General features: G+C 42.3%; 1 protein-coding gene across 7 annotated transcripts in view; it reads right to left on the bottom strand.

Moving 5' to 3' along the window:
• The window catches only part of SRRM2 (serine/arginine repetitive matrix 2), a 108,491-nt gene that overhangs the window by 9,769 nt on the left and 73,843 nt on the right, over nucleotides 1-24,879 (bottom strand). For 4 of the 7 annotated variants that reach the window (XM_043978206.1, XM_043978207.1, XM_043978211.1 and 1 more), the window contains exons 2-10: nucleotides 4,497-4,767; nucleotides 3,647-3,754; nucleotides 3,122-3,286; nucleotides 2,834-2,911; nucleotides 2,286-2,348; nucleotides 2,162-2,194; nucleotides 1,591-1,641; nucleotides 1,290-1,382; nucleotides 371-593 (exon numbers count right to left, since the gene is read on the bottom strand). In XM_043978206.1, the coding sequence (XP_043834141.1) occupies nucleotides 371-593; nucleotides 1,290-1,382; nucleotides 1,591-1,641; nucleotides 2,162-2,194; nucleotides 2,286-2,348; nucleotides 2,834-2,911; nucleotides 3,122-3,286; nucleotides 3,647-3,754; nucleotides 4,497-4,767 (1,085 nt within the window). Of the gene's footprint in view, nucleotides 1-370; nucleotides 594-1,289; nucleotides 1,383-1,590; nucleotides 1,642-2,161; nucleotides 2,195-2,285; nucleotides 2,349-2,833; nucleotides 2,912-3,121; nucleotides 3,287-3,646; nucleotides 3,755-4,496; nucleotides 4,768-8,466; nucleotides 8,721-24,879 lie in introns of those variants that run through there. The other 3 variants (XM_043978210.1, XM_043978209.1, XM_043978208.1) reach the window with 3 other exon arrangements.

The following is a 24,879-nucleotide window of genomic DNA, read 5'->3' as shown; positions in this document are numbered from 1 at the left end:
GGAATGGGAATGCATAAACACCACCATTTCAGAACAAAGCATGCTTTCCGAAGAAACCTTTTTTTCCTACTGTCCTAAGTGCCCCTAACTAGTCACTTCTTTCCTTTAAGTTATAACTTCACAATTGTATAGAATATGAAAAAAACAAAGTACGTAAAATTTTATACTTTAAAGTATTACTTTTATTCAATCCTAACTCACTAACCCCTACCTCCCAATTCCATCAGATCCTGAGCCCTCTAATAATTTTCATCCTGTATGTTCACAGCAAACTCCAAGAATGCAAAGCCTCTCACTTCTTGTGACTGTTCCTATATCCATTTTTTCCTAAGTCCTAGAACTTCAATGGTAACTCCATTTAAGGACTCACCTCCCTCTTGTCTTTTTCTTTTTCCTTTTCCTTATCTTTGTCCTCATGAGGACTGCTGGATCGCTGGGCAGGAGGAGGCAGCTCAGGGCTGTGGGTCCGCTCTGTGCTGATGGCTGCAGATTCCCTGGGTGGAGCATCTCCCTCTCCATGACGACGTGTGGTAGGAGAGGAGCTACGATGAGTCAAGGTGGTTGTACGGGGTTTAGCTGCAGCACTTCTAGACCTATGTAAGGAATTTGGGGAAGGGGAGAAGATGGAGAATCAGCTAGTGGGAGAAGAGAAGGCCCCCTCCCCATCTCCCTCTTTATCTACCCATACTTTGACCATATAACCTATTTTCTAAAAACTTTCTCCTAATCTTTTCATTATTCTAACTAAAAAATTCAAGCTATATTCAAACTGGAAATCAATTTGTCCCTGGCTTATACTAACTCCCTTTTTTCCCAATAAAATCCCTCCCTTGGACCCTTTTTTTTTATCCCACCCAGACCATACCCACCACCTGGGGATGGTTTCCCCATACCCTCCACCCATTCCACTCCCTACCCCCCAACTCATTTTATAACTCACCTCAGAGCCCACCTCCTCCAGGAAGCCTTCCCTGTTTAAGCAGGCCAGGGAAAGGATTCCTTCCTCCCCCAAGGAACTGCTGACAAACCACCACCCCCCCTAGCCTGGCAGTCCATATACATCAGAACAAAACAAAACAAAAAAATAACAAAATAAAAACAACAAAAAGAGAAGGGGATATGTATATGTCTGTCCATCCTGTCGCTTTAGCCTGTCAGCTCCTAGAGGGCAGGGACCGTGTCTTCGGAATGCTCTGTGCAGCGCCTAGCACACCGTGGGCGCTCAATAAATATTAAATTAATTAACCCATTAGACCCATTCCCTCCCTTCCTCTTGGACCACCCCTTACCGACTGCGGGAGGTGTCAGAAGATGAGGCAGAGTCAGCTGAGGTTGAACGATGACCCCGGCGGCTCTTTGGAGCAGGTGATGCACTTCGAGACCTAAAAAAGAAGGGGATATGAGTAGGACCACAAATGCTGATGTTTCCTACATGTGATAACTTGGCTTTGGACTTCTCAAATTAGGTTTCCTCCTTTCACCAATACCACTAGCCACAAGTCAGGTGTCCTTATTTTTTTCCTTCAAGCACAAGCATACAAATAATCTTAACCACAGTTCCCCTTTTTCCTCTAATCATATTCAACTCACCGTTTCCGTTTCTTGTCCTTGGATTTGCGTTTGCTCTTTGGAGTAGGTGATCTGAGAATACACAAACAAGGAAATTAAAAGGAAAGAAAAAATACTAGACAGATACAATCTAGAAGCAGTTTACTGAAAGGAGACTCAAAGGAGCTAAAGGACTCCATTAAAAAATACCTAGGGGGCAGCTAGGTGGCGCAGTGGATAAAGCACTGGCCTTGTATTCAGGAGGACCTGAATTCAAATCCAGCCTCAGACACTTGACACTTACAAGCTGTGTGATCCTGGGCAAGTCACTTACCCCTCATTGCCCCACCAAAAAAAAACCAAACCCGAAAACCTAAAGAGGGGCAAGCTAGGTGGCACAGTGGATAAAGCACCAGACCTGGATTCAGGAGGACCTGAATTCAAATCCAGCCTCAGACACTTGACACGTACTAGCTGTGTGACCCTGGGCAAGTCACTTAACCCTCATTGCCCCGCCCCCCCAAAAAAACCCTAAAGAATATAGGGTAAAGAATAATGCCTTGGACATGCCCATGCCACCCAGTTACCCCTACAAGAAAAGGAGAGCTCTCACCTATGCTTCCGTTTCTTGGACTCAGACTCTGACCTTTAAGTAAGTAGAAACATAAAAATTAACATCTTGTTTCCCAAGGATTTTTCAAGGCCCCCAAATCATGTCAAATGCAAAGGTCTCATACCTGTGTTTCTTCTTCTTTGAACTCTTTTTCCTCTCCCTTCGAGGAGAGCTACTCTCTGACCTGCTAAAGATGTATTTAGAAGCAAAGTCATTGGATGGGTCACACCTTCAATATTCTGCCATGATCCACCCTCCTCATTCACACTGCCCCCAAAAAGACACCTTTTCAATGATCCCCATTTTATTTTTACCTTCTAATTGTCAGAGACAAAAACAAAAAAGAAACCATAAATTCTTCAGGCAATGAATACAAACAGGTCCCTGAAAACTTGTCTATTAGCTCTAGCTGGAAAAAGCTCCACAATTTGATCTCCATTCATAAACAAAAACACCCCCCCACAGACACTTCAGTCTCTTATGGGAGAAATCCAAATACTTTGCTTTCAAGTTTAGCCTATAAAGAACAGGACTGACTGATGCTCTCAGCACCACTAAACATCTCATACCTCTAGAGCTCAAGATCACTGATAACCACACCCAATTCCAGAAAAAAAGAAGCAGCTATCCCTGACTATCCCTAAAAACTTCACCTTCTTCAACATAACTCACCGGCCTCTGTCTTTCTTCTTTTTCTTCTTCTTTTGTTTTGGGGTAGGAGATCGTGAGCTACTAGACTCCCGAACTAGACTAGAAAATAGAGGAAGAAGATAAAATTGTTAACAAGGGCAGTTGCCTGGGATACTTCTATCCCATGAGAAAAATAGGCTCCTAGATCAAAAAGCAAGGATTTCAGAAAGAACATTCTCAAGGAAAACTAGGGTAGAATACCTGGACTTAGAGAGAAAGAGACAGACAGAAATGGAGTCTGATGTATGGCCATCTGTATTCGTTAAGTACCTGTAAGGTTTAGGAGGTTCTGGGGCTGGCTGCTTGGCCTCTCGAGCCCGACGCTGAGGGTCAAAGGAGCTACCATCAACGTAGGAGTCACTGATACCAAAGGCAGCACGAAGCCGCTCATTCTTCTTCTCATTTAACTCTGCCAGTTGGTGAGTCTCAGTTACTCTGCAGAGAAAGAGAATCAGGGTCAAAGGTTGGACTAAAGCAAAGCTGGGACTGGTAGCCTGCGGAGGTTGGGAACAAAGGGCAAAGAAAGAAAAAGCACCACAATATAAGCAAAGGGGATCTAGAAAAAAACACAGTAACAGAAAGACCATAATGAAAACAAGAAAAAGCAAGGTACTCTTATAATATATGCAATGGGTAATACCATAGGCAGGAGCTTAGTAGGTATAAGCAGGACCAGTAAGCAAACTCTGGAAGGAGAGAGTAGAGTACAAGAGAAGCCAAGTTTGGAGATAGAGATGAAGGCAGGCACAGTAATATAATGGCTAAAGAGACCAGAAGAGGGACAAAAACACTCACACAGGCCTCTGCCCTGAGGTCTCCTCCTTGCCCCCAGGGTTCACATCCTTTTCCAGCAACATGAGTCGGAAGGTCGCCACTTTCTCTTGGATCTGTTGTTCCTCGTACCTGCAGCACAAACTTCCCTGATTAAAGGTTGACAAGACACCCCCCCTGGGTCCTATACCATATTCCCTTTGTCTTCCAACACAAGGTCTGAGTTCCCCTCATACATACACCTTTCCTCTCCATACACACAAATCTTTCACTCTGCCACCCAAAAGACCCTGCTCCCCAATCTTCCACCTAACTATACTCTCCCCTCTAAGTTTCTCAATCTGTATGTTCTAACCCTTAATGCCTACATTTTCCTTTCACCACCCAGTTCCAAATTCTATCTATTCTGTCCCTCTTTCCTTGACACTCCTGTCCTGTCAGTGCTCCACTTTACTTTTCCTCATCTCTCTCCTGCCTTTGTAGCTATCCTAAGATTTGTTCCATTCCTACCCCTACACCTATCCACCTTCCTACACTGCCTTATCTAAAGCAACACTTGCCTATCCTCTCCTCCTGTTATATTTTGTCCCCCCACTCTTCCTACTAATCAATTAAAAAACTTAGTTTCCCATTCTATCTTCCCTCTGCTCCCAATACTCCATAATACCCCAACTATTCCATCATCTCCCCAACATTCCCAACTCGTCACTTAACTCTTCCCAGTCCTTGTTCTCTTTTCTACTTATTTCCCCAACTCCTCTTTACATCCTTAAACCAATCCTAAACTTTCCTGCATCCTACTTCAATCTCACTCCCAGCTCCCTCCTGCTCTTCAATCACTCAGCCCTCAACTCTTCCCCAGCCCTCCCCTCACCCCTGCTCTTCCATCATCTCTTCCAGCTCGAGGCATCGCAGCTCGACGCGCCGCTTGCGCTCGTGGTCCAGGATGTCAGGGTTAGGCCGCTTCACCAGGGCAGCCTCCAGGCGCCGCAGTTCTTCCTCGCCCTTGTAGTCAGGCCGCTCACCCCTCCGACCCCGCACCAGGGACAGGTTGCGCTGGACGTAGCCGTTGGTGCCGCTGCCCCGGGGCGTCGGCAGCCCGATGCCGTTGTACATGGCCCCGTGCCCAGGGGGCACCACCGCTCCTGAAGGTGAGCGGGGAGACACGGGTCAGGCCCCTGACCCCACACTAACCACCACCCACAAACAGTCCGTTTCTCTTTCATCCCTATTGTTTCTTTCTCTATAACATCCATACAAGGCCTTTGCCATCTCCAAAGTTTCTATACTTCCACTTCTCTCATTTGCCTTTTCCAAAATAGCTCTTCCTTTGCCCTTCTTGCACTGTATCACTATTCCCCAAAGTTCCATGATACTGAGACGGCCTCCCCCAGCCCCCATTCTCCTATGTTCTTGATGGAGCTGACTGATCCCTTTCAGACTGCACAGCTCTGTCCTATTCCTCCACAAGCCAACAGGGACTCATTCATTCTTCTAATCTTATCAGTCCTTGTAGCTGCCTCTGGTCTCAGTACTCACAAGCAACATTAACTCCAAACCTTTGGTAGCTAACTGTGGCCTCCAGAAGAGGGCACCACACACACAAGGCATGAATTTCAGAGGCACAAAATTTCCCACCCCCAGTCACCAAGGGCCCTTCAAAAATGTAAGCTGAGGCCTAAACAGGGATTCACAACAGAGTAAGGTTATCTTGTAAGAGGCTCATGGTTCTGGAAGATCAAGTAGACTAAACCATTGCTGGGATAAACTGAAATACTCTTTATAGTCCCAGACAAGAACTAGAGGCCAACACTGGTATGAAACATAGTACAGTACTAGAACAGGTACAGCTCTTTCAAGAAAGATCACCCTCTTACCACCCACCATTTTCACATTCCTAGCTTTATATTGCCTCCCAGTGTGATTCTTATTTCTGAAACCAATTTCTTACTTGCAATTATGTTCTTAACTTTCTTCACATAGAATCCTGCCTAAAAATCATATTTCTGAAACCAATTTCTTACTCATGTTCTTAACTTTCTTCACATAAAATCCTGCCTATGACTTAGAAAAATAGTTAAACAAATTTTCCCAAAAATACCAATTAGCTTAATTTCTCTTCTACCTTTTATTACTGTCATCTTTCTTAATCAGCAGGTCCTTTTTCTCTACATTCATTCCCTCAACGTATCCCCAGTTTTTCCTGTCCCTCACTTCCAAGAATATTTTAATCTTATAATCACCTACTCAAATCACTGTCCTCTACCACTTACTCTCCCCTCAAACTTCTGATTTATCATACTATTCTTTCCCTGGCATGACCTTCCCCTTACCACATTTCCCTATCTAAAACTGTCACATACCCTGCCCCCATTGTTTTCCTGTATACCCTTTTCCTTTCTCCCACCTTTCCAAAATGTCCTGAAGAGGGAAAGGGTCAAAGAGAAATTCTAAGTAGAAACTAAGGTACAGCCCCAAGTAGAGAGGAGAAAGTAAGAAAAGAAAACTAGGTGCAAGGGAATTAAACCAGTAAAACCATAGATAATATGTTAGAATAGCATCCTGGGAAAAGCTGGAAAGGTAAGAGGTAAAGGATAGTATGTATAAAAGAGAATCCAAAGAGGAAAAGCCTTGTCAAAGGAACTCTACTTGCTCTGAATAAAGGGGCAACGACAAAGAGCTTGTGTTTTTCTTGCCCCCATAGGCCTTATGGAAAAGAACAAAAAGTAGATGATGATAAAACCAGAGCCCCCCCCCCCCAAAAGGGACAAGAAGCAAGGCAAGTGAAAACATGGGGAAAGGAAAAGGAAAACCTTAAGTGAAGGGTTTCCCCAGTAGTCCAGAATCCCATCCTGTCATCTTCTCATGTCTCTCCTCATTCCTCAAAATCCCAAACCTTCTCTTTTTTATTTCCACTTTCCTCCCAAAGTCCTGGAGCTTTGTTCTCAAACTGTTCAACCTATTCACTCACCCACACTTCCATACCACTTCACCCAAACTCCCCTCCATTCCCCAGAGAGGGAAAAATCAAGTGAATTCATTTCAGAAAATAGTGGAGAAGAATCACTGAGAAAGAGAAAACTAAAAAAAGGAAACCCTTAAAGGGGGGGCGGGGGGGGGGAGAGGTGCCATGCAAAACAGTGCCCAGAAAAGGGTGGGTTTAAGAAAAAATTAAAGGGTTAAGGCCAGTGGGAGTATGGGGGGGATGAGAGGCATACAGAGAACATTATTATGAATCTAAAGGCTTTAGGAATTCTGGAGGGCCTTTAATGGAAAAAGGTAGGAAGGAGTCACTGTAGGGAGCCACAGGAAAAAAATTAGAAGGCAATAATACAAGGTAATAAATAATAAGGACTAAGTGAAAGGGATCTCCAAGTAAAAGACTAACAGAGGAAATGAGATGTTACTAGAATACATGAAGATGGCCTGGAAAAAGGACATAATTACCTTTAAGCTAGAGAAAACCTGTTCAAGTTAGAAAAAGTCTCTTATTTCTGACTAATCAAAACAGCAATATGGAGCTATAAAATGGCATTAAATGATTATAATGGAGATTAACTTAGGGAGAATAACTGAGCATGTACTGAAAGGGAATGCACAAAAAATCATGTTAGAGCAGGTGAGTTCATCTAATCCACCCCCTCATTTTGCAGATGGGGAAAACGGATGCAAAGAGAAATGACTTGCCCAAGGTCACAGAACTGGTCGGTCCCAGGAACCCAGGTTGCCCAACTCCCCCCACTCAGTGGTCTTTCTTGTCATTCCTATTCTCAGGGAGACGGTGATTCAGGGAGACATTAGATTGTGAGTTCCCTGAGGGCAGGGACTCTTGCTTCCTTTGTAGACCTATCTTTAGCACGTTGCCTGGCACACAGTAGCTAACAGCAAAAAAGGAGGGAATAGCTATAATCTTCACACAAAGCTATACTGCTTGTTTTTGTCTGCCTCCTTTTTTGCATTTTTGGCAGTTTAAAGCAGAGGCTTTCCAGCTCAAATTTTTAAAACATCTTTGGAGTACCCAGTACAATAGACAGACTCCAAAAGCTACCTAAACAAATTTATGGCAATCATGTGGGGAAAGGGAAGTAATCCCCTAAAATGACAAATGAAGAGGTAAAATGGGTTTAGAATTGGATAAAATCAGGGACCGGTAACAAACAATGGGGAGAAAAAGGAGCAAGCAACCAGCTAACGGAGGAACTAGATAAAAAAGACTAAGAGTTAACGAGGAAAAGGAAGACACCAAGCCGGTGCGTAGAGTGGGAGGGGATCAAGGGCCTAAGGGGAGGCCGAAGGGTGTTATCATTCATGGCGCTGAGTAGTAAAAATAAGCAGGGAGGGGAGCGTCGGAGTTGGCCTACTAGAGAGTACCCGGCTCTCCCACCGGAAGGTGCAGAACTAATTTTTTTTTTCCTTTTGGAAGGGAAGGGTTTGGCCACAGGTCGAGTCACAAGCATACAGTTCTCCACAACTGGCACGTGGAACGGGGGAGGGGGTTGGGGGGGTAGTTACTGAAGCGCGCACCCTTCCCTCGAGTCTCAGTCACCCCCCCCCCATATCCCCTCCCCCGCGCGCGCGCGAGACCGCGTTCGGTTGGCGACGCGCGCCGCAGCCGAAGGGGAGGGGGTGGGGGGGGGAGTACGCGCGCCAGGGTCAGCTACGAGGAAAGGGGCAAGTGGGAAGGAGATAAAAGGTATGGAAAAAGAGTAGGGAAGAAATAAGGGCGAGCGCGAGGCAGCAAACGCGCGTGCGCGTGTGCGGCCTGGTCGGTTCTCCGCGCGCCTGGCCTCGCGCCGGGGCCACCGCGCGGCCGCCCCTCCCCCCACCGCCCGGCTCTCTCTCACCCGCTCACCCGCCGCCGCCGACTCCTCCTCCGCCTCCGCCCGCCGGGTCGGGAGGGGGGGGGATTCTTCCGCGACTGCTTTGCGGGGTCCTGAGTCCCTCGGGGCCTGGAGTCACCGCCTCGCCTTGCCTCCTCTTCTGCCTTGCCACAGCCGCCGCCACCGCCTCCTCGCTTCCTCGGGGGCCGCAGCGGGCTCCGACTGCGCCACTCGCACCCCGCCTGGGCCGCGCTGCGCGTCAGCACGACTAACAGAGGACGTCAGCACGCACGCACGTCGCAGGGATCGCCGGGAAGCGTAGTGTCGAAAGCACTCTTCCCACGCTCTTTATATTGGTTCTCCGCGCAGTCGCAAACCTCCAGGCTCTTTTCTTTATTTACCCCCACACACCCCTACGCCCGCAAACTTTCGCATCGCGATGCCTTGAGGGAAGTGTAGTCCCGTGAGCATATACGGCTACTTAATACCACCAGGAACTCACTGCGACTCCCGTCGTGCACTACGGATTGGGAGGTGGGGAGAGTAAGGAAAGCAGCGGAAATGTATTCTGGAGGCTGGCCACTGGGGGGAAAGGGAGTATTGTATTAACGCCACATCAATAGGACGCCCACAAGGCATTGAGAAGAACTAAACCACAGTTCCTCTATCCCTAGGAGAATTCTGGGAGTCGTAGTTTCAGAGAGGAGAGGAAACTTGTGTGTTAGCATCACCCCAGGAGCAGGGGTCTGGGGGGGGATGGGCTTGCCATTTTTGCCTGTCGCCATCTTGAGAGGCGATGGCCTGACTCTTATCGACCCTTACCCATAATTCACTTGTGTGAAAGGTTTATGGGAATGGTCTATAAACATAGCAGGGTGTACTTGATGAAAATAAAGAACAGGCAGGCTTAAAACATAATGTTCTACATCTATCCATATAATTAGATAAGTGTCCCACTCGCCCATATAGCTGAGATAATCACAGCACACAGCAGCTCACCCCCAATAGTTATTTGTATATCATTCAGGCAGCCTAGAGCAGTACATAAAATCTTCACTTTACCTCTTATTCATTGTGTGACCTTAGGAGAGTCATTTCTAGTGTTAGCCTCATTTCCTAATATTTAAAATGAGAGTGAAAATACCTTCAGGCTTCCACTAATAGTCCTATTTTATGCCACATCAAACATTACCCTGGGTTCTGGAAGGCACAAAGAGCACAGTCTGGCGTGTCCCAATAAGGTATAAAAGCTTCCAGTAAAGTATATGTGTTGTCTGCAGACGAGCCCAGCTGCCTTTGCCAACACCTATCATCTGCAAGTTGATGGAATTTTTGTCTATAGGAATTCTGGAAATTCATTTCTTAAATTTATGAGTGGTTATGATTTGTTTCAATAGAATTACTCCCCACACAAAATTAAGAATGCTTGATATTCATTAATCAACAAGTATTAAACACTACATGCTTTTCTCATGGAGAGAAATCTTAAAGTGACATAGAAATGTGAATTGTTATCATTTCACACAGAAGAAAAACATAATGTAAGTATTACAGTTACATAGGGGTCAATTTTTAAAGATATCTCAAAGAGAGAAAGAATGGAAAAGACCAGGGATGGTATCATTACCAGAAAAGATGATCAAGAAACATCAGAGGCAGCTAGGGGGCTCAGTGGATAGAACACTGGCCCTGGATTCAGGAGGTCCTGAGTTCATATCCGTCCTCAGACACTTGACACTTACTAGCTGTGTGACCCTGGGCAAGTCACTTAACCCCAATTGCCCTACACAAAAAAAAATTCTCTAAGGGGTATAGGAATGTTGAAAATAAAAGAATCAAAACATTAAAAAAAAGAAACATCAGCAACTATTCAGCTGCCTATGTGCAAAGTACAACCTACACTAGTTGTTGAGGATTTAAGGACAAAAATGAAATTACTTTCCCATCTCTATGAAATCTTTTAGAAATTGATCTATACACATTTAGAGGGTATTTTTAATTTTAAAAAAGAACAGAACAAAGAAGCTCTCTTGAACAATTTTATTATACAGTTTCCTAACTCCAAATCCAGCAGCAAATCCAACTTCCATGTTATCACACTACATAAGACTGAAAAGGTAATGTCACCAGATTGTAGAGGACCTTGAATCTCAGGCAAATGAGTTTGAACCTTGATCATAGTAAATACAAAGCCTCTGAAAATTCATTTTCACAGTGTTTTTATGTTTACAGCACACTTTCCTCACAAAAAATCCTGTGAGGTAGTTGATACATGTATGATTATCGCCATTTTAGAAATAAGGAATCTGAGTCTCAAAGGCCTAAGTGACTAACAAAATTCACATGGCTAGTAATAGCTTGACGCAAACCCACGGCTTCTGACCCTGTGTATGAGTATACTAGAAAAAAGTAACTTCTCTGGACTATGGTGTCCTTGTGACCAAGAATTGTATCTTAAATTTATCTCTGTAGAACCTCCTGTACTTATAACTGTACCTTCTACATGATAGGGCTTAATAAATGTTTATTGAATCTAAAGAAGTTCAACCAGGAATGAGAAAGTCATCAGGGATATATTCTAACCATACACTCAAAAATACCTTGCCAAGGTCCTAATTCTTGAATTAATTACACCCCATGAAATCCTTTTCACACAAAGGATTTATCACAAAAGACAAACTTAGTAGGCAGCATTATTACATTATTGTACCTTGGTATTATCACATACTTAGGTTATAACTTCCTCATAATACTTCAAGAATTGTGATTTCAGGGGGCAGCTATTAGCACAATGCCTGATACTTAGTAAGTACCTAATAAATATTAATCGATTGATTAACCAACTGCTCTGCCAAGTGCTAAGGATTCAAAAACAAAAGAAAAACAATCCCTGCCCTCAAGATGTTTGCTTTGGAGGAAGAGAACTGCATGAAAGAGAAAGTTCAGAATGTATTCAGATAGCTGTGAGAAAGGCTTTGGCTGAATTGTAGAATCTTAAGAAGTAGTGGTCCGGGCAGCTAAGTGGCTCAGTGGATAGAGCACCAGCCCTGGATTCAGGAGTACCTGAGTTCAAATCCGACTTCAGACACTTAACACTTACTAGCTGTGTGACCCTGGGCAAGTCACTTAACCCCAATTGCCTCACTTAAAAAAAAAAAAGAAGAAGAAGTAGTGGGCAATCAAGCTATTAAGGGTAGATGGAGTACTTTCTAGGTGTTTAAACTTTGGGTAATTGATCATCTTACACCTCATCCTTAACACTAGCTTATCACCCTTCTCTGGGCTACCCCTCAAATCCTATGTTTTCAGGTTGGGTTTCCAGAGAAATAGAGTCTGGACTCCTAAAACTACAGCTCACTATCCTCCACCAGTGCACCTACCTGTAATGGTCAGCCAATAGGTTCCTTTAGCTCAAAGCAAAGGCATATCTTGTAAGAGCATCTGAAGAGAAATTGTAACAAAATATTCCCCCATAAACCAGGGTCTCAGTCTTCCACAACGACAGTGTCAGTGGGAAGAGTGTGTGCTCACATAGAGTACCTCAGTAAAGAGGCAAATGCATAAGGAACACACATGGCCCAGGCCACTTATACTACCTTTCCCTTCTGAAGTCTTCCTACTGTTCCCCTGGAATGCAGCATCTCTTCTGGGCAAGTTATTCATTCATCTGGCTCTCTGGGTCTGGCCCTCTCTACGATTTAGCCTTCCACAAGTATGTGTGTGACTCCTTTATCAATGCATAGCACTCCTCAAAGTTGTCTACTTTCATGACTGTCTGGGCCTACTCCCTGGTGAGTTTAGTGTTTCCTATTAAGAATATAGTTCTGGGGGCAGCTAGGTGGTGCAGTGGATAAAGCACTGACCCTGGAGTCAGGAGTACCTGAGTTCAAATCCGGCCTCAGACACTTAACACTTACTAGCTGTGTGACCCTGGGCAAGTCACTTAACCCCAATTGCCTCACTAAAAAAAAAAAAAATGTAGTTCTGATGTAAGACACCATAGCCAGTAGAGGGGGACAATGTGAGAAATCCCCTCAGCCAGAGATATTTTTCTGTTTTTTGGGGGGGGTTTTGTTTTTTTGTTTTTTGAGGGGCAATGAGGGTTAAGTGTCAAGTGTCTGTCCTCCTGACTCCAGGGCCGATTCTTTATCCATGCACCACCTAGCTGTCCCCAATGCTACTTTTTTTTCTTTTCTTTTCTTTTTTTTTTTGGATGAGGCAATTGGGGTTAAGTGACTTGCCCAGGGTCACACAGCTAGTAAGTGTCAAGTGTCTGAGGCTGGATTTGAACTCAGGTCCTCCTGAATCTAGGGCCAGCACTCTATCCACTGCACCACCTAGTTGCCTGTTTTTGTTTTATTTTTTGTTGTTGTTGTTGTTTTTTGTTTCGTTGTGTTTTGGTGGGGCAATGAGGGTTAAGTGACTTGTCCAGGGTCACACAGCTAGTAAGTGTCAAGTATCTGAGGCCATATTTGAACTCAGGTTGTCCTGAATCCAGGGCTGGTGCTCTATCCACTGCGCCACCTAGCTGCCCCATCAAGAGCTATTTTTCTTCTAAACCCGCCTCTCTTCTCCACTGCCAGAAATTACACTCCAGATAGCTGTCTAGGTCTCAACTGAATCTCTAGAGAGTATAGCTTGCTTTTTAAAGGGCCACCAGGGGGCAATCCTTTGGCCAGCCAATGGCAAACTGCCCTCTAATTCTATATTTAACTGAAGAACTTACACCTCAAAAAGAGGTAAGGAAGAGCAGACATTTATACCCTGTGGAACATCAACAACTTCTGCAAACCTAGACTTCGTTGGAAACTCTCTAAAAAGTTGTATCACGACACATAATACCCTAACATAATGTAATGGCATTATATTATTTGGTTACATCCCACAAGGAGGAGGTCAAAAATGGGAGTCTTTTGTTATCATTAGTGAGTTTATTAAAAGGAAGTAAGGGCTTCCTGTTAATGAATTAACGGGAAAAACATTAAGTATTCACTATGTGCCAAGCACTGTACTTAGCGCTAGGGATACAGAAAGAAAATAACATTTCCTCCCCTCTTAAGGAACTCACTTCTGGTTAGGGGAGACAACACACAAAGAAGGGTTCAGCTACAGGGAACATGCAAAGGCAAATCCTAAGGGTTTTGGAGGCAAGATGGATGTGAAGGCCTGCAGGTCCTCAGGGTACATCAAGGTGTGTTATCAAATATTTTTATCAGCCTTTGGGCATCCTACAATCAGCCAGAATAACCATTTCTCTGTCAGTTTCACAGAACCCCAAACTTTTGTGATTTCATCACACCCCCTGGATATCACACACCCTATAATACCTGATAGGTGAGTGTGATGTAAGCTTAAGATGTGTTCCTCTGATATATGTATAATGTGTGTATGTATGTATGTATATATGTATTTTCAGTGAGAAGGTGGTTTGTTATTTTTAAACAAGCAGAGATAATTGTCAGTTTGGATGTTTATATTTCTGTGCCTTTGCCACCAGATTCTACTAAGTGGTTAACTCCCTATTTAACCCTGATAGGTTAAAAACTGTAAGATCGGGGGCAGTAGATAGAGCACTGGCCCTGGATTCAGGAGGACCTGAGTTCAAATCCGGCCTCAGATACTTAACACTTACTAGCTGTGTGACCCAAGGCAAGTCACTTGACCCCAATTGCCTCACCAAAAAAAAAAAAAAAGTTGGGGGCAGCTAGGTGGCATAGTGGATAAAACACCGGCCCTGGATTCAGGAGGACCTGAGTTCAAATCCACCCTCAGACACTTGACACTTACTAGCTGTGTGACTCTGGGCAAGTTACTTAACCCTCATTGCCTCATCCAAAAAAAATAAATAAAGTTCCACTTCTTGGGGCGGCTAGATAGCACAGTAGATAAAGTACCAGCCCTGGATTCAGGAGTACCTGAATTCAAATCTGGCCTCGGACACTTGACACTAGCTGTGTGACCCTGGGCAAGTCACTTAACCCCCATTGCCCCACAAAAAAAAAAAAAAGAAAAAAAGAACCAGCCCTGGATTCAGGAGTACCTGAGTTCAAATCTGGCCTCGGATACTTGACACTAGCTGTGTGACCCTGGGCAAGTCACTTAACCCCCATTGCCCCACCAAAAAAAAAAAAAAAGAAGAAGAAGAACCAGCCCTGGATTCAGGATGACCTGAGTTCAAATCTGACCTCAGATACTTGACACTTACTAGCTATGTGACCCTGGACAAGTCACTTAACCCTCATTGCCCCATTAAAAAACAAACAAACTGTAAGATCATCAACAAATATTTATTTCTTCATATGAAAAATGAGGAAGTTGGGCTAGTCTCTAACATCTTTTCTAGCTCTAAATCCATGATTCAATAATAATAATTGCTAACATTCATATAGCTCTTTATGGTCTACAAAGCAATATACATATCGTTTCGTTTCATCTTCACAACAACCTTGTGAGGTAAGTCCTATTATTAATTCCATTTTACGAATTGGAAAACTGAGGCTGAGAGAGATTAAGTAACTTGCCCAAAGTCACACAAATGGTAACTGAGTCAAGAATTTGGACTCAGGTCTTCCCGAATCCAAGTCCAGCACTCTATCCCCCTGCTTACATATGATTCTACTGGAACTTGTATTGTTCCTCCACATTAGGGAGGAGATACAAAGAGGGACAGGAAACCCTCCTAGTTCCCAGTTTCATGATTCTTGGTTTCAAATATTCCAAAACCAGAAGTGATAGTCCACAGGACCAATATTGTTATAATGGTAGCAGCCAAATTGCCTGGGGAAACATAGTTTATTATTACTGAAGGTATATATACATGTAGGCATAACAAGGACTATATGAACTTATAGCAGAAAGAGCAGATGGCTTAGGGGTCAGAAGACATGCAATTGAGGCCTGGCTCCTTCAATACTTATAGGCCTTACAACCATGGATGTGAACTTCATTATCCATAAAATACGGATAATAAAATGTGTTCCACCTATTTCTCATGGTTGTTCAGAGAAAAGGAAAAATGCTACCAAAAGGTGAGCCATTAGTATTACCAGTTGTAATACATGAGTAAGGGGTCTTGCTTAGTGCATGCCCAGATCTTCTAACTCGGAAGCACTGCTATTCTGCATTCCCATACCATGTAGGTGGGAGTAGCCTTTGCTTGATCGCATAGCCAGTCTTTAAAACTACCAGATTGAGGCAATCTCTCCTTTTTTACTGGCTAATGCTTTCCTGCTGTTTCCTGAGGGTAAAGATGACACATAGTTCACCCATAGCACCTGCACTGGGAACTGAATTAGAATGGGGATACCTTCTTCCTTTTTATCTTTTTACCCTATAGCCCCACCCCACCCCCCAAAAAAACGGGCCTAGAGTGTTTCTGGTTTTCTTCTGTTACCTTTGTCCTTCTCAGTTTCAGGTACTGCAAGTAATCCCCTCTGGACCAGGAGTTTGATCTGTGGTGATCTTGGAGCCAGGATTCCAGTCAGGATGTTTCAACCAGTCATCCCAGCAGGGAAGCCCCAAAAAGCCAGGGTGTCTGGGACACCAGCCCAAGGGGAATTTTGGAGTTGAAAGCTCTACTGGAACAGAGCTAAGCTATGAATCTAATCTCCTTCCCCTCTTCATAGACTAAGACAGTATGGGCAGAGGATTATGTCTTCCTCCTGTTATGGAGTATGTTAGTATATTTGTTTTCACAGCTTGGAAGTAAATGTTCCTTTGTAAAAGTTAATATACTTTTAGTGGTTAAATGAAATTGGGGGGCTGAGGACCCCCTACACTTCGGGGACCACCATCTATAGGGGCTGAAGCCAATGATAGAGAGCCTGGACACCTCTTTAGGGGTCCTTCAAACCCTGGGGGATCAGTGAGATATAACCTCCTGTAATAATAATAAATGCAATAAATGCTTCCTCAAGCAGTAGGGGATGGGGGAGTTAGTGTTATACTAGTGTTAAGGACCTGGGACCTCACATAGCACTTTTTTCTACAACTCTGTAATGTACTTAGTATATTGTATATTGTAGTCTAGCAGCTACCTCTGTCTTATCCCCCTTCTTCTGACCAGAAGGCTTGAGTTGAAGAAAATGCCATCCAGGGAATTCAGAATGCTCTTTCCTCTCTATAAGATGCTGCTGTTCAGAAGACTGTACTGGAATTCCCCTCTCAGGCTTCATTCTGTGCACTTCTGCCATTGCCAGTGGTAGATGATTAGGAAGAAATCCCCCTCACCACAATTCTTCAAGAGCTTCAAGGGGAAAAGGTGAAGAGATAGTCTTCAAAATTAGAACTTCCTGAAGAACTCACTTCTTCCTCCAGAACTAACTTTTACAAGCTAACTTGAGCCCACAATTCATGTTGACTGATTCAATGGGGTCAACTTGCTCTTTTTTTCCCCCCAAATTTTAAGTTTTAATAAGGTATGACTTTTCAAAGTCAAATTCTTCCCTAGTTCATCATTGATAAAGGATGAAAAAAGAAGAAGAAAAAGTTGTGTCTATTCAAAGCAATTTCAGGAATTCTACCTGAAACTTGCAGAATCTTAAGACAGTGTGAACAAAGTATTGAGAGGGGAAAAGAGATCCAATATGGACCAAAGTTATTTCTTAAGTTACGACCCTGGTCAGGTGAGAGCTAAAATTTACACATTAAAAACCTGGTTTCTTGATAAATGCCTCCAAATGTGTAATTTCAACCTGAAATAAGTTATGCACACATAAAGAACCAGAGTTCTAGACAATGCATTCTACCAAAATTGCACCAATAGCTCAAGTGTGCTGTCCTCTTATGTCAAGAAGAAAAAGCTATTAGCTCTCAACTCTGAGAACCATAGAACAAAAGACAAAAGCTTTCACCTAATGGCATCCTTTTGGGTTTTGATAATTATTAAGTATACTTGTAAAATACATTTGGATTTTTAGTTGCTCAAGCACAAAACTATCAAATATTCTTTTCAGTTAAGTAACTCAGTCATTCAGCATGCAAGAAATACTTATCTATACCTATTATAAAATCATGATTCATGTAATTTGTTTGTGCCAATTCTGTTATGAATCAACTTGCTCTTTGAAGGCCCAAAAGCATTGTTGGTCAGTTGCCCTCATCCAATGGCCAACCCCCTATTATGCTATTAAGTTGTTTGGAAAATTCCTTTATGTTCTATGAAAGAATTAATTAGGAAACCTCTCCAGTTGGGTCAGGAACTACTCTGATCCACCTCCTCTGTATGTGCAATATATATATATATATATATATATACACACACACACACATATGTGTGTGTGTACACATGTGTGTTATACACATGTCAAATATATATATTCAACATATCAATCGAATTTATTAAGTGCCTATATTATACACAAGGTAAATATATGGGGCCTTAGTTTCCTTATTTATAACCTATATATCTATATGCTGAGGGGTTGGACTAAATAACTTCAAGGTCCCTTCTAGTTCTTCATCTATGTGGGGTCAACAATCCATAGGCCAACCTATAACTAAAGAGGAATCCTCTCTCTACAATATCTACAACATTTAGCCTTCACATTAAGACCTTCAATGATAGGTAACTCATTACCTTCTACAGCAGTACTACTTTAAGACTATACCCACTTCCCAACAACTTCTACCTCTTGCTCCTAGAAATTAAATAAATTAATAAAATAAAATGAAGGGGTTGGACTAGGTGACCACCAAAGTTCCTTTCAGTCCTAAGCCCTATAATTCTACTCTAGGCATGAGAATTTCTAAAGACATGAACTCTATACCAACAAGAATGAAGTCTACACAAAGATCTTCTTAGAGATTCCTAGGTTCTGAATACCCTGCTCAACCCACTAGTTTAGCCCACTTCCAGTTCAGAATCCCAGAGAAAGTCTGTAGTCTCTTTCTATATCCTCACAGTTTCTATGCCAAGTTCCAGATTGAGTTTTCAGTCTTAACTTTTCAGGAGCACCTTCATTCACCCCTTTGCAAAGGATATGGGGTCATGAAAATTTGGCAACAGTAAAAAATTATGAGGGGGCAGCTAGGTGGTGCAGTGGATAAAGTACCGAACCTGGATTCAGGAGGACCTGAGTTCAAATCCAGCCTCAGACACTTGACACTTACTAGTTGTGTGACCCTGGGCAAGTCACTTAATCCTCATTTCCCCATAAAAACAAAAACAAAAAGTTATGGGAGTCATGTAAAATTTTCTCAGGCAAAAAAGGGTATACAGTGAAAAAAATTTAAGAAGCCCTGTTTCCAGCCATCTCCATTTATTGGAGTCTGAACCTCTGGACCTCTTAAACTCACAAGGTCAGCTCTAAGCTTAGACATATGCACCTTGTGAAGGATACTTGATCACCTACAATCAGAAAAAAAAAAAACCAAATAAAAGCAGAAAAGGCAACCTGGGACACAAGCACAAGTTTAGTCTAGTCCTCCTTCCCTAGAGGCCATATGGGGAAGGTCACCGTGAAGCTAGGTAGAGAAGGGCCAGACCTTTCTATACCCCTCAGTAGAAACCTCAGAGTTACATGATGGTGCATGGAGTGTTGAAGGAAGAGAGCCAGGCCAGGAGCTCTTTCCTTTTAAACTAACAGTTTAACTAACAGTTAGGTGGCGCAGTGGATAGAGCACCAGCCCTGGAGTCAGGAGTACCCGAGTTAAATCCGGCCTCAGATACTTAACACTTACTAGCTGTGTGACCCTGGGCAAGTCACTTAACCCTAATTGCCTCACTTAAAAAAAAAAAACAAAAAAAAACTAACACAGCATTTCACTCTCCTACCACTATAGGGAAGGACCAAAGGATGACTCAGAATTTTCTTCATCAAACCGAAACAACACTCTTTTCTTTTTCTTTTCTTTTCTTTTTTTTTTTTGGGGGGGGGGCAATGAGGGTTAAGTGACTTGCCCAGGGTCACACAATTAGTAAGTGTCAAATGTCTGAGGCAGGATTTGAACTCAGGTCCTCCTGAATCCAGGGCCGGTTCTTTATCCACTGTGCCATCTAGCTGCCCCCACAACATTCTTTTCATTTCTGTGTCACCACATAGCCAGATGCAGCCTAGAAACTCATCATTCCCCAAAAGGTCCAAGTGCTGACTCACTAAGTCTCAGAAGTCCCCATGTATTTTCATGAGGGCTCAGGGCAAATGCTGCCTGGAATGGCTCCTCTATACCAATTCAATCTCCACTACATTCTTCCCATGGTTAAATATTTGCTATCCTCAGTAAATCTGTTGAGGTGCATTTAGTTGTTGTTTTAATTGTGCATTTAGTATATTTGTCCATTTTCCCAATCCTGGCACAGGGAGGCTTAGCCATTGTTCCTTCAAGTACCTTCCCAGTGTCTAGAATTAAAGAATCTCAAACAGACCTGGAAATATAATTTTTAATCAGTCTTTTGAGAGGGACTGTGCCAATGGGCTAGGAGATCATAATCACCATGGAATAAAGAGTTATGACAATTCAATAAGGAATAACCATTGTACAAAGCTTATCAGAGGTCACTTCCTGCTTAGTACTTAAAAAGTGCCCAACCCAATAAAATAGAGAAAAGGTTGGGGGTGGGTGAGTGGGGAATCGAAAATTTCAATAAAAAAACTAACAATGAAAAACCAAGAAAAGGAAAAGGAAAAAGACCTTCCTTTTTCAAAGAGAGAAACTCTAGTCCCAAATGAACTCCCAGAACATATGGGGTTCAGTCTAGAGGAATTAAGGACTTGAGGTCAACAGGAAGTGACCCCCCCTACCCCCATATAAGAAACCAAACCGTCCTTGGTCAAAACTCTCCCATGATTAATTTCAGCAATAGGGTAATTCAACTGAAAGGCAGACAAAATGTCTCCAAGGGTCTCTTCAATACAATAGGTATACAAAAGTTTCTCCAGGGATCCCTGCACACCTAGGATGATAGCACTAGAGATCTGGACAGAAATTTTTCTCTGAATCCGTGGGGTGGGGGTGGGGGGAGGGAGGGGGTTGGGGAGGTGTGGGTATACACACACACACACACACACACACACACACACACATATATATATATATATACCTATACCTATACATATACAAAGAAAGAGAGACAGAGAGAGAGAGAATCTTATATTTTCCCACTGTATCCCTGTTAATGCATAAGACAATCCAAATGGAATTCCTAACTCATCTGATGATAGGATAAGTAGGTTTAGTTCAAAGCATGCTTGGGATTCCTTACAATGAGCCCCATAAAAACTGTATGAGATCCCCCCATCTAAAATTGAAGGATTTCTGCTGGTCCTAAAGGGGCTGGAATATTGCACCATTCCCTGCTTTATTAAGGAATTCATCTGCTTAGGACTCAGGCATACAGTATGTACCAGGTTCATTCCTTGAGGAGCCTGGACTCTAATGAAAGGTGGAATAGGCTCATTTTTCTCATTCTTTTTGGCTCATTAAACTCCTTGTCCTGGCACCTGGGGAAAAATTATTTAAAGTTTAGGCTTAGGAAATGCAAATAAAAACAAGTTTCAACCTCAGAAGCAGGCAAAAAAAAAAAGGAAACTGACAAATGCTGGAGGGGCTATGGAAAAGCAGACACTAATGCACTGTCAGTAGAGTTATAAAGTGGACTAGCTATTCTGGAAAGCAATTTAGAGCCATGTCCCAAAAGTTATTATACAATGCATACCATTTGACCCAGCAACACCACTACTAGGTTTATATCCCAAAGAGATCAAAGAAAGAGGAAAAGGACCAATATATGCAAAAATATTTATAGCAGCTTTTTTTTTTTACAGTGGCAAAGAATTGGAAACTGAGGGGGTACCCATTAAATGATGCAAGGCCCAACAAGCTAGGTTTTAGGAACATGATGGAACACTATTAAGAAATTATTGGGGGGGGGCAGATAGAAGGCGCAGTGGTTAAAGCACCGGCCCAGGATTCAGGAGTACCTGAGTTCAAATCCAGCCTCAGACACTTGACACTTACTAGCTGTGTGACCCTGGGCAAGTCACTTAACCCTCATTGCCCTGCAAAAAATAAAAATTTTTTTAAAAAAGAAGAAAAAGAAATTATGGGGGCAGCCAGGTGGCTCAGTGGTTAGAGCACTGGCCCTGGATTCAGGAGGACCTGAGTTCAAACCCTGCCTAAGACACTTGACACTTAGTAGCTGTGTGACCCTGGGCAAGTCACTTAACCCTCATTACCCTGCCAAAAAGAAAAAGAAAGAAAGAAAAAAATTATGAAGGAGATGGTTTCAGAGAAACCTGGGAAGACTTCTATAAACTGAAGTATAGTGAAGTGAGAAGAACCAGGAGAAAAATATATACAATGATAGCAACAGGCACAATTTTGAAAGGAGGCAATGACCAGTCATTGTTCTAGAGGACACACCACCTACCTCCTGTAAGAGGGGCAAGGTTTTCCCAAAAGTGGGGTATTGAAAGGTATTCAATGTAGAATATGAATTATGTATGACACATATTTATTTCCTATACACAAAAAAGTATGAAAGTATAAAGAAGTATGAAAATACTTAAAATTCTCTCCCACAAGAGTGTACTGGTAAAAGTTTAACTACATATCTCCTGGGGGGAAAAAAGTTCTCACAACACACAATTAAATTTAATCTGCATTAGTAACACTTTCTTAAGTCTAAATGATCAAAAAAAAAAACTAATAAATCAAGCCCTAATTTGTAGAGGTTACAGATTTCTAAGCAGAAATGCTCACATTAAAAATTTAATGATTAACTCTGTGTCAAGATAATGGAATGTGATAGATGAGATTTAGCAGATACTCAGGGGCCCAGCTGGAGACTGGTTTAAACTGATTGAATTAGATAAGGTGACAGACTACAGACTGGATTACTGGTTTACTTCCCTGGCTGGTACTTAAGGGTACTTAAGAAAGTAATTGTTCTCAGAAGCTAACAACTTTCACCACCTTTGGGCCCAGTGAACCAATGAATTTGAATGACACTAGCCAATCAGTTTGAAGAACCTCCCATTTCTGGGAGGGGAACAGGAAGGAGGAAGAGGATTCTGGCAAGAGAGCTTAGCCTCTTTGGCTGAGAGACATGGCATGGTGGCAGAGAACTTCACATGGGAGTTTAGGAAGGCAAGGATTTCAGGCTATAAGAAATCTGTTCTCAATCTTTCTCTTTCTTTTACTATCTTTCTTTTTAGCAGCAAACATTTATTTTATTTTTTCCAATTACATGTAAGGGTAGTTTTCAACATTCATTTTCATAAGATTTAGAGTTCCAAATTTTTTTCCCTCCCTCCCTCCCTTTCCTCCCCCCTCCACAAGATTGCAACCAGGTTATATATGTATAATCCACAAGTGTTCTTTTTATCAGTTCTTTCTATGGAGGTGCATAGTAAGCTTCCTCATTAGTTCCTTGGGATTGTCTTGGATCATTGCATTGCTGAGAGTAGTTAAGTCATTCACAATTGCTCATTGAACAATACTGCTGTCACTATGCACAACGTCCTCCCAGCTCTGCTCACTTCACTGTACATTGATGTTCATTAGTCTTTCCAGGTTTTTCGGGGATCATCCTGTTTGTCATTTCCTGTAGCATAAGACCATTCCACTACAATCATATAGCACAGCTTTTTCCATCATTCCTCAATTGATGGACATTCCCTTGATTCTCAAGTCTTAGCCTCTCCCAAGAGTTGCTATAAATATTTTTTGTACAATTTTTTGTTTTGTTTTGTTTTTGAAAGGCATTGGAAGGCCTGGAATTCACCACATACTTAAGTTTCCTCATGAGCACAAAAGGATACTTAGCAAACCTTTTGCTTTTGTTTTTTTGCTTTTGTTTTGGGTTTTGGTTTTGTTTTGCTTTGACTTTTGTTTCTTTTGTTTTCTTTTTAACTCAATCTTGTAAACTGAGCGAATTTCAAAGACATTTTAAGTATATGTTGTGAGGCCATTGGGCCTCAGAAGCTATCACAATTCTTTTTTTTGAGAGAACCATGGGTTTAATGAGTTTTGCTTATGGGATTATGTTTTTTTAAAAAAGGGGGTTATTGAAACCTATTGCTTGATTTATCAATGAACGTATTGAATATTGAGTCTTGCTGATTGAAGTTTTATTTCTTTTTGATAAATTGTGTGTAATTTAAATTTCTAAATGTAGGTTCTAATCTGTCCCCCCAGCTTTGGGGGAAACTGACTAAAATCACTGATAAATGAGTTTGGGTTTTTTAAGGGTTTATTGAAAGATAGTAAAAGAAAGAGAAAGATTGAGAACAGAATTCCTACAACCTGGCAATCCTATCTTTCCTCAACTCCTCTGTGAAGTCCCCTACCGCCACCACAATGTCAGGAACCAAAAAAGAGCGAGGTCCCTGCACAGGCTCAGCTTCCTCCTTTCTGTCCCCTCCCAGCAATGGGAGGTTTTTCAAGCTGATTGGTTGACTGGGCCAGAAGGTGGTCAAAGTTCAAAATTGTTTGCTTCTGAGAATCATGCTTTCTTAAGTACTCTCAAGTACCAGCCAGATGTGCTTAGAATTTAGTTAACTAGAAGTCAACCATTAATCCGGTCAACAGTCAAGTCAAATTAAATCAGTTTAAATCAATCTCCAGGTGGGCCCCTGAGTATCTGCTAAATCCATTATCTTAACACAATTGATTATCACTTTAAGTATCTGTTATTGTCATACTAGATAGAGAATTCATGTATAAGATGATGTGTTTACTTGCTCAAAGAACTGCTCTCACAATGGCATGGTCAGAATCCATCCACCTGTGGCCTAGCACAATTGTTGGATGTCTCAGAACCATGAGATGTGGTATGGTAACCTTTCCATAACATTTTCAGGTGTCATCATAGACATATTACAAAATTTGACCTTGATCCAGACACATGGTGGTAAGAAGTGTTATAGATTGGATAACTGCCTCAACTCTGTATGATATGGGTATAAATCCTCCAAAAGGGAGGAATGTAATATTATATAGAGATAGAGATAGAGATATAAAGTTTGAGTAGGAGTTATATTGTGAAGCACTCTCACTGTTTAATTTGATCATTGACAATGCTTTGGTAAGAATTAGTGAAAATCCAGAAGTTTAGCAGCTAAAAAAGTGAATCCAGAGACAACCGGAGTCCAGACCAGAGTCCAGTTTTTCCGGATGACATCCACCACTCCAAGAAGACAAGATCTCAAAGACTTTGAATGAACAGTCTCATTTTGTTGTTTTTCTTTTTCCCTTCTGTTATTAAATACAACATTTGTAATATGTATTGTCTACAGAGGCTCGCCCTCTGCAAGCCAGTGTCAAAGCACCAGTTCATAAGGGACCGCCCCTCTGGACAAAATTTCCTCTTTCTCTTTTTTCTTATATTCTTATTTACATATTATTTGTTAGCATAGGGTGTGTTTCATCAAGGAATACCCTGTTCCTAGAAGAAACAAAGGGGGAAATGTGTCAAAATAATGGAATGTGATAGAT

The sequence above is a fragment of the Dromiciops gliroides genome, chromosome 1 (assembly GCF_019393635.1).
Source record: "Dromiciops gliroides isolate mDroGli1 chromosome 1, mDroGli1.pri, whole genome shotgun sequence".
Taxonomy (NCBI): domain Eukaryota; kingdom Metazoa; phylum Chordata; class Mammalia; order Microbiotheria; family Microbiotheriidae; genus Dromiciops; species Dromiciops gliroides.
This window is presented reverse-complemented; position numbering and strand designations above follow the sequence as displayed.